Source organism: Mustela nigripes, chromosome 2, assembly GCF_022355385.1.
Source record: "Mustela nigripes isolate SB6536 chromosome 2, MUSNIG.SB6536, whole genome shotgun sequence".
NCBI lineage: Eukaryota > Metazoa > Chordata > Mammalia > Carnivora > Mustelidae > Mustela > Mustela nigripes.
In genome coordinates this window covers 97397721-97407960 of record NC_081558.1, presented here as the reverse complement: position 1 = coordinate 97407960, position 10240 = coordinate 97397721, and the positions used below count along the sequence as shown (strand labels likewise).

Below are 10240 nucleotides of genomic sequence, written 5' to 3'. Positions count from 1 at the left end.
CACAGACCTGTACCCCTGGGGATAAAAATATATGTTTATAAAAAATACAAAATTAAAAAAAAAAAAAAAAAAAAAGAAAGAAACTGAAAACAGAATGGTGGTTTTCAGGAGCTTGGGGTGGGAGAATGGGGAGTTAGTGTTTAAATGGTATGGAACTTCAGTTTGGAAAGATGAAAAATTTTTGGAGATGATCATTGTAATGGTTGCACACAATGTGAATGTATTTAATGTCACTGAACCATACACTTAAGAATGGTTAACATGACAAATTGTATATATATTTTGTCACAATGAAATACATGAAGCAACAATTGATAGAATTATGATAAAAGAGAAAACACAGTTATAGTTGGAGATTCCAATACCCATCTCTCAACAGCTTATGCAATAAGTAGGCAGAAAAGCAACAAGAATGTAATAGACTTGCACGACACTATTAAACATCTTGACCAGACTGACATTTTTAGAATTCTCCATGGAATGACAACAAAATAAGCATTTTTCTCATGTGCACACAGAATATTTATCAAGGTAGACCATGTTCAGTGCTATAAAACAAGTCAATAAACTAAAAAAAGACTGATATCGTACAAATAAGTTCTCTGACCATAATGAAATTAAGTTTGAAATTAATTACAGAAAGATCTCTAGATATATCATCCCCAAATATTTGGAAACTAAACAGCATACTTCTAAATAACTAAAGGATCAAAGAAGAAATAAAAGGAGAAATTAAAAAGTATTTCAAACTGAATAGAAGCACATTTCAGAACTTGTGGATTTCCCTAAAGCAGTATTTGGAGGGAAATTTATGTTGCTGAACATCTATATCAAAAGAAGGCTCAAATCAAAGACCTCAGGTGATAAGTAATTAGTAAAAGAACAAGTTAAACCCAAAGTAAATAGAAGAAAAGAAATAATAAAGATTAGAGTAAAATTAACAAAATAGGAAATAAAGACAATAGAAAAAAATTAGTAAAACTTAGCTATTTAAGAGGTTCAATAAAATTGATAAACCTGTAGCCAGACTAATCAGGAAAAAGAAGAGATACAAACTATCACTGTCAGGGATAAGAATGGTGACTTCCTTGTAGACACTACAGATGTTCAAGGATAATAAGGGAATATTATAATAACTTTATATGCCAATAAACTTGATACATCTCATGAAATAAATTCCTTTAAAGATAGAATTACCTAAGCTTACCCAAGAAAAAAGAGATAAAATGAATAGCCCTGTATCTACAAAGGTAACAAATTGTTAAAAACCTCTCCTCAGGAAAAACTCCAGGACTAGATTGCTTCTATGGTGAATTTAAGGAGGAAATAATGCCAATTTTATATAAAATCTATCAAATTGAAAGAGAGGAAATACTCCTCAGCTCATTTTATAAGACCAGCCTTACTCTGACCCCATAACCAGAAACATGACAAGCAAAGAATTTCAGAATAATATTTTTCATGCATAGATGAAAGAATTTTAAACAAAATTACAGTAAGTTGAATTAGTAATATATTAAAAAGTTAATACATCATGGGTTTATCTCAGGGATACAGAACTATTTTAACCTTTGAAAATCAATTAATGTAATTCACCATATCAACAGACTAAGAAAAACAATATCATGTAAATACATGCAAATAAATCTCAGCAAAGTAGGAATAGAAGGAAACTTCCTCCATGTCAAAAAAATATCTACAGCTGACAATGATGAAAGACTGGATGCTTCTTTCCTAAAATCGGGAACAAGACAGGATATCATCCAGTACAATCAAAATCCCAGCAGGTTTTTTTTTTCCTGTCTTTTTTTATTATTATTAACATATAATGTATTACTTATTTCAGGGGTACAGGTCTGTGGTTTATCACTCTTACACAACACAGAGCACCCACTATAACACATACCCTCTCCAGTGTCTATCACCCAGCCACCCCACCCCTTCCCTCCTCCTCCACTCCAGCAACCCTCAGTTCATTTCCTGAGATTAAGAGTCTCTTATGCTTTGTCTTCCTCTCTGGTTTTGTCTTATTTCATCTTTTTCTCATTTCCCCTATGATCCTCTGCCTTGTTTCTCAAATTCCACATATCAGTGAGATCACATGATAATTGTCTTTCTCTGATTGATTTATTTTGCTTAGCATAATACCCTCTGTTCCATCCATGTCATTGCAAATGGAAAGGTTTCATTTTTTGATGGCTGCATAATAATCAGTTGTATATATATATACACCACATCTTCTTTATCCATTCATCTGTTGAGGGACATCTGGGTTCTTTCCATAGTTTGGCTATTGTGGACATTGCTGCTATAAACATTGGGTTGCAGTTGCCCCTTTGGATTACTACATTTATATCTTTGGGGTAAATACCCAGCAGTTTGTTTTTTGTTCTGTTTTGTTTTGTTTTAGTAGAAATTGACACAGTATAAAATTTGTATGGAAATGCAAAGGACCTAGAAAAGGCAAAATAATTACAAAAAAGAACAAAATTGAAGGCTACCGCTACCTGATTTCATTAGCTAAACAGCTATAGTAGGCAAAACAGTGATACTGATGTGAAGATTTAAAAAAATATATCAATGAAACAAAATCCAATCCACAACGCAGAGTACTAACCACTATACGATCATGGCCACAAAATCCAATCCAAATGTAAACCCACATACATGGCCAACTGATTATTGACAGAGGTACACAGTTAATGTGTGGAGAAACTGGATATCCATATGTTAAAAAAAATGAACTTGGATCTCCATATTGCATTATATATAAAACTTAAAATGGATCATGGACTTCAATGGCAAATCTAAAATTATATAAAACTTTTAGAAGAAAACATTAGAGAAACATCATGACCTTTGATTGGGCAGAAATAAAATGCAACAATAGCATAATCTATAAATTTTAGAAGAAAACATTAGAGAAACATTATGGCCTTTGGGCAGAAATTAAATATAACAATAGCATAATCTATAAATGAAAAATTGATAAATTGGATTTCATCAAAATTTTAAACTTCAAAAGACACTGTAATACAATTTAAAGAAATATTGGGGAAAATATATTTGCCAAGCATGTATCTAGTAAAGAACTAGAATCCAGAATATAGAACACATTCTCAAAACTCAGCAATAAGAAAATAAAGCAAAGCAATTTTTTTAATGAGTAAAAGATTTGAACAGATGCTTCACCGAAAGATGTGGCAAGTACGTGAAAAGATACATCATTGGTCAATAAAGGAAATAAAAACTTAAACCACAGTAAGAACCTTCTCCAGCTGTTAAGATGTCTAAAAAGTTGGCCATATCAAAGGTTGGCAAGTGTGTGGAGGAACTATAGTTCTCTTATATACTGCTGATGGAAATGTAAAATAGTGCAACCCCTTTGGAAACAGTTTGACAGCTTCTTAAAAAGTTAAGCATATATCTGTCACGTGTTTCAGCTATCCCAGTCTTAAGTATTTATCCGAAATACATGTCCATCTAAGCATTTGTAAATGAATGCTAGCCAAAAACTAGAAATAACCCAAGCATCCATCAAAAGATAGATAAGTTGTGGTATATCCGTGCAATGGAATACTAACCCACATTATAAAGGAATGAATCACTGATAAACACAGCAACATAGATGAATCTCAAGGTAATTATGCTACATGAAAGAAACCAGGCAATATATACTTGCATTATTCAATTTATATGAACTATAAGAATGTAAACTAATCTATAGAGTAACAGAAAGTCAGTGGTTGTTTGGACATGGGAGAATGAGGACTGAAGGATTATAAAAGGGCAGTGAGACTTCTGGTGGTGGTAGATGTTCATTATCCTGATTGTGGCAATTGCACAAATGTTTACATAGGTCAAAGCATATCAAGTTGTACAGTTTTGATAATTATAGTTTATTCTGTTTCAGTTTTACCTCAATAAAGCTATATGTTAAAATTTTTTATTTAACCTAAATGTGGGGAGAAGGGCCTTTTCCCCAACAAATGGATCATTGGTTTCTGAGGTCTATAGAGAAGATGGTATTGCTTTAGAAATGTTAGAGTTATAAATCTAATCCCTTTTAGAAAAATAACATACTCAGGCCACACACATGTACATCAAGAAATTCTGAATCAGTAAGTTTGGCGTGGCCTCATGTTCTGTTCTTTGAATTTATTTATTTTAATTGTAAAATATATAAAACATAAAAATTACTATTTTAATCATTTTAAGTGTGTAGTTCACTGGAATTTAATTCATTTACATTGGTGTGCAACCATCACCACCATTCATCTTCAAAACGTTTTTCACTTTGCAAAACTGAAATTCATACCCATTAACCACTAATTTCCCATTCTTCCCGCCCATCAACTCTAGGAAACTGCTGTTCTCCTTTCTGTATTTATAAATTAGACTATGCTGAGTATCTCATATGAGTGAAATCAGACATTATTTATCCTTTTATGACTGACTTATTTCATTTAGTCTGATGTCCTCAAGGTTCATCCACATCGTATGTTAGAATTTTTTAAGTTTGGATAATAACTCCATTGTAAGTATATACACCATTTTGTTTATCCATTCATCTACTGATGGACACTTGGGTTGCTTCCACCTTTTGGCTGTTGTGAATAATATTGCCTTGAATATGGATATACAAATATCTATTCATGTCACTGTTCAAATTTTGGGGGCCATATACCAAGAAGTGGAATTGCTAAATCATATAGTAATTCTATTTCCGGTTTTTTGAGGAGCCTCCATACTATTTTCCAAAGCACTGAACCACTTTACTTTCCCACAAGCAGCACACAGGGGTTCTAATTTCTCCCCCTCCTCGCCTTTTGTTATTTTCACATCCTAAGGGGTGTGTAGTGTTATATCATTGTGAATGGATTTGTATTTCCCTAATGATTAGTGATTTTGAGCATCTGTTATTAGCCTTTTGAGTATCTTCTTTTTTAATTTACATTCAACCTAGTTTACATATAGTATATTACCTTCTTCGGAGAAATGTCCATTAAAGTTCCTTTTTTTTTTAAATCAGGTTGTTTGGGTTTTTTGATTACTGAGTTTTAGGAGTTATCTATATATTCCGGATAGTAATCTTTTTCAGATATGGGATTTGCAAATATTTTCTCCCATTGTGTGTTATCCTTTTACTCTATTCACAGTATCCCTTTTTTTTTCACAGTATCCTTTGCTGCACAGAATTTTTTTAATTTTTAATGTAGTTCAATTTGTCTGTTTTCCTTTTGTTGTATCTGTGCCTTCATTGTCATATTCAAGAAATGGCCAAACCTATTGTCATGAAGCTTTTCTCTTATCTTTTCTTCTAAGAGTTTTATAGTTTTATCTTTTACATTTAGGTCTTTGAGCTCTCTCTTTTTTAAATGCATTATTTATGATTTTGATGCATTCTCCTGTTTAAAAAAGAAGTACTGCTTTAGTCATACTCAGGTGCTGCTGTTTAAGATTCTGTGGCTGAAAAGTAAGATGTTAGCTGGAATGGGACTCCGTCCCAGACCAGAGCCATGGAATATTTGAGAAGCTATGATGTCATAAGCTTTATCAGTTTCAGAGTTAAAATTTTCTTATTTTTGTCTAAATTAATTTCCCATTAAAGTAACTGTGTGGCCAAAGGACTATGGTCCTTTGGCTATTCTGTCCCTTGTTCTCTGAAACCAGAAGCAATCATAACATTATGGTTTAAATAAGTTCAGGAGTGGGGGTGAGATAAAAAGTAACATAGCCTGTCAGGTGGGTTCTGAAACAAGAGATTGGCCTTGTTACTCCTGTTCCAGGCCAGTATCTTTACTGAACCATTTGTAGCTTTCACTATGATCTCTAAGTCTTAACTCTTCTCCCAGAATTCCAATGTGTGAGGAGGTGAGGTGTAGGATCATACCAGGAAGAAACTACCCCCTGAATTTTCATGTAAATCTGCTTTTAAAAGGCTATTTAATGCTTGCACAAGAGTACAACGTAGAAATCAATTGTGAGATTCAATGGATAGGGTGAGAGACAGCTAAGCATTCTTGGATCTCAACTAAATAGTTGGGCAAAACATATGTGTGTTTGTGTGCTCTGTGATAATTTTTTTGTCTTTGTTCCCAGAGCTCTCAGATGTCAGATGTGACCAGCAGAGAGCTCCATTCCCAAGCTCAAGAACAACTGCAACACTACCTTATGGGCAGGGCCCTAGAAGAGAGAGCCCAGCAGCACAGGGAGGCTCTGATGGCTCAGATCAGCACCAACATTGAACAGTTAATGAGTATGTGCTCATTCCATTTTTGTTTTCTAAAATGAACAACCTGTGGAAGATTTTGTGGCATCCAAAATCTTCAGAAGGAAAATATCATTTAATGGTTTATTAGCCGATCTCTTGTCTTCAGAAATTTCTAGATCCAGAACGCAGATTTTCAAATAACCTTTCAAATTTTCAAATAACCTCAGATTTCATAACCTTTTGACTGCTTCTCCCAGCCTTGCTGTCCTTCATAGGTATCAACTCAGACAACAGTAAAGATGTTGAGCCCTACTAGCCAGATTCTGTTGTGTAGTCTTAAAAGCTTTTGATCATATTTTAGAAGTAGATGATGACAGTAGTTACTGTGTCATTTTATAATTTTCACAAAAGTTAATCTGCTCCTCACAACCACAGGTACATTTAGGGAGAGATCTCATCCATGAAGCCACCGTGCTTCAGTCCACCTGTGAAACACTTTTAGTATATATGGAGGCGAGAAGGCCAGAGTCCTCTAATATTTAGTAATGGTACTAAATAATGGTAATTTCAAATTTTGTATTTTTCAGTAGATAGGTGGCTGTAACTGAGCTTCCCATATATGCAGTGGGGTTCTGCTATATGTTAAAAACTCATGTTCTTTAAATTATCTGAAAAAAAAACTACATATTTTTAAATTTTCTTTTAAGCACATTATGGGGGGTGCACAGTTGCTGCCAGCCACACCTACAACTTGTGAATAGTCAAATGCTATCTATAGCTAGCAATGATAATAGATTCTGAGTTGAAACCCTGTCCTTGCCTACTATAGCAGAGTTCTAATTCTATAGTTTCCTACATGTATGGTACAGAGCTCTTCTACTCACCTTTTTATTTTCTGTTCACTACAGAGGCACCAAGTCTGAAGGAAGCAGAAGGGAAAGAACCTGAGCTCTTCCTCAGTAGATCCAGGCCTGTGGCAGCCAAGGCCAAGCAGGCCCATCTCACCACTCTGAAGCATATACAAGCACCTTGGTGGAAGAAGCTTGGGGAAGAAGCAGGAGATGCGATTGATGTCCCAAAGGATGAGTTTAGTATAGAATTAGGAACTTTATTCATTGGTGGAACCAAACCCCCTTAGGGAGCTACCCAGAGAAATGACACAAATCCTTTATCACAGGAGATTATATTGGTTCTGCCTCTGGCATACTAATAGACTAGAACTATCCTAACTCGTGGTTTTCCAGAGAATCCTCTCCAAATAAGATTTGCAGGCAGTAAGCAAAGAGTTGTCTTCTACAACTATTTCAGTTCTCTTTTCCTTTTTCTACATGACCATTCCTGGCCACACATACAAATTAGTGTGGCTTTTATTGTGGAACTAACCTCAGCGTGGCATTCTATTGCTTATATGAAATGGGGTATTTGTTTTGTTTTTGCTGTTTTCCTACTAAAGTTGTTTTCTAAATAAATATTTTCAAACAATTATTTTCAAAAACTTGTCAGGGTTACTTCAACTTTTCATATTTGTTACTGGAATTCATATTGTTCTACTAATATAAGAAGGGTTCTCTGGGCCTTTATTAAGGGGAGAGAAGGAAAAGAAGGGTACTTCACTATTTCCCATCAAACAGTGGTTGAACTCATTGTATATCTTCTTATTTATAAAAGAACTACATTTTTTTAAAAACCTAGGATTCAGCACAAGAAAAAAGTCCTTCAGATAAAATTCTGTTAACTGTGAGAATTATATAACTCATTAGTTCCCTTTGTTTTATCTCCTATAAATCTCAAAGCTAAATATAATGCTTAAGTTCTGTTATGATCCTAGGTACCTACATACTTATTTCGTTCCAACCTAATACTTTCTGATTTTTCCTTTTTATCTTTAATTTTTTTTTTAAGATTTTATTTATTTATTTGACAGAGAGAGAGATAGCAAGAGAGGGAACACAAGCAGGAGAAGCAGGAGAGGAAGAAATAGGCTTCCTAATGAGCAGGGAGCCCAATTCTGGGCTCAATCCCAGGACCGTGGGATCATGATTCAAGCCAAAGGCAGATGCTTAACCAAGTGAGCCACCCAGGTGCTCCATCTTTAATTGTGTTTTAATACCAAAAGTTGCTGCCTTTTTTTTTTTTTTTTTCCAGAAGCTACTTTTATTTGTGTTTGTAACAATGTGGATTTTAAGTTAAATACAATTAACAAATCATGGACTCAATACCATAAGGAACCTGGAGGGTACTTTTTTAAATAAATGAGTGAAAGTACCAGTATTTCTGGATGGAAAGACCAAGTAGTATAATGTCCAGTCCTTCAAAATTAAGTTTAGTAAAAGTCTAGTTAGTATCCTAATGTAGTTATTATTAATAGTTGGGAAAGAAATGTCTATAATTCATCTCTGATAATCAGATGGAAGTTCTGGTTTCACTGAGAATGTAGAAAGCTATGTGACAATGTTGTTCCCATGTTAAAAAAAAATGCCAGATAATCTACAAAAATAATTTTTCCTCAGCCTGTCTCATAGTTGAGGCCTCAAAACAGCCAAGTAAATTGAGATGGTAAATGGAAATCTTTTTTTTTTTTTTAAGATTTTATTTATTTATTTGTCAGAGAGAGCATAAGCAAGGGAGCAGCAGGCGGAGGAAGAAGAAAAAGCAGGCTCCTCACTGAGCAAGGAGCTCGATGTGTGACTTGATCCCAGGACCCTGGGATCATGACCTGAGTCACTCAGATGTCTCAGCTATTTCATCTTTAGTAGAGCACAGGAGACAAAGGTAGCTGGATAAGAAACCAGTTAAGCAGGGTAGCGGGGCTGAAGAGACACCATTTGAGGTGCTGGCAAATGTGATAGGCTGGTACTGGGTGACATGATGGAAGTCCTGCCTGCTTTCCCAAACCCTTCTCTTAAAAGCCTTAGGCCCCTAGAGCAGGGCAGTAAGCCCTCTTAATCTCAAGACCCAGAGAAAATTACACTGCATTTAAGGAAGAAAGAGAAATAAAAACTGTCTGTTTCTGATCATGGAATAGGAAACACTCTAGCCACAGACACATGCTACAGGAGGGATGGAAACAAAATTCCTCTCCTGAAAGAGTAACAAGAAATCATCATAGTCCCAGAAATCCTACACAATAAAAAGCAGATGTCTGCTAATGCTGGGGAGGAAACTTGCCTGCCAAAGACCACCACAGATAATGACTGCCATGGGGTAGAAGAATAGGAATCCTGACAAAGCCCCACCTTCAATCACAGGAAGAAGAAATCTGCTTAAGATTTAAGCTAGATCAAGACAATACAATACCCATGTCCCAAAAATTAGCCTAGCACCAAATAGTAAGTGTTTATTATTTGGTAATAAGAATGGCAGTTTATCACCAGCATGGAGAGAAACCTCTGTGGCAAAGGCATACAGGGATAGCTAAAAGTAGAGGGCGGAGTTAGAACACTGAAAAACCTTCAAGCTTCTCAGATCCCACTCTAAACACAAGGTAACAGCAATTTAAAAAATAATTAAATAATTAAACAAAAATATTTTAAAAAGCAATTTAAAAATAATTTTAAGTCTGTGGTATATTGAAGATAAAAAAAAAAAAAAAAAAAAGGCTGGTTCCTGCAGGTGACCATGTGGTTACACTGGTGGGGTAGTTGGGTGAGGGAAATGGTGCCTGCCAGCTGGTTTGTTCTTGGCTAAGTTCCTCAGTAAAGTCTGAGATCAATAAGTATCTCCCATGTGCCCCAGAGTATTTTTCAAAGGCTGTTTCTATGCTATATCCCCATGGGCTGTTTTAAAGGTGGGGACTCAGCTTTCTATCACCCTCTGGGCTCTCCCAGAAGGGAGCTGATTTCTTAATGGTCCAGGCTTTATGTCTCCCTGGTTGTAAGAACTCATGAAATTCAGCCTTTCTAATTTTTAAAGCCAAGTGCTATGAGGATTTTCTTCCTTGCGCAGACTCCTCGGTGTGATAGTCTGTTTTTTACCTTCTGTGTACCCATAGTTCCCTTCCTCCTGTGGTGGACCCACTGGGTTTAG

General features: G+C 35.2%; 1 protein-coding gene across 4 annotated transcripts in view; it reads left to right on the top strand.

Annotated features, from left to right (window-relative positions):
• IQCB1 (IQ motif containing B1) overlaps window positions 1–7699 on the top strand; it is a 56211-nt gene extending 48512 nt beyond the window's left edge. For all 4 annotated transcript variants that reach the window (XM_059387993.1, XM_059387996.1, XM_059387994.1 and 1 more), the window contains 2 exons: window positions 6103–6259; window positions 7123–7699. In XM_059387993.1, the coding sequence (XP_059243976.1) occupies window positions 6103–6259; window positions 7123–7352 (387 nt within the window). In that variant the 3' untranslated portion in view covers window positions 7353–7699. The remainder of the gene's footprint in view (window positions 1–6102; window positions 6260–7122) is intronic.
• The last annotated feature ends 2541 nt before the right edge of the window (window positions 7700–10240 follow it).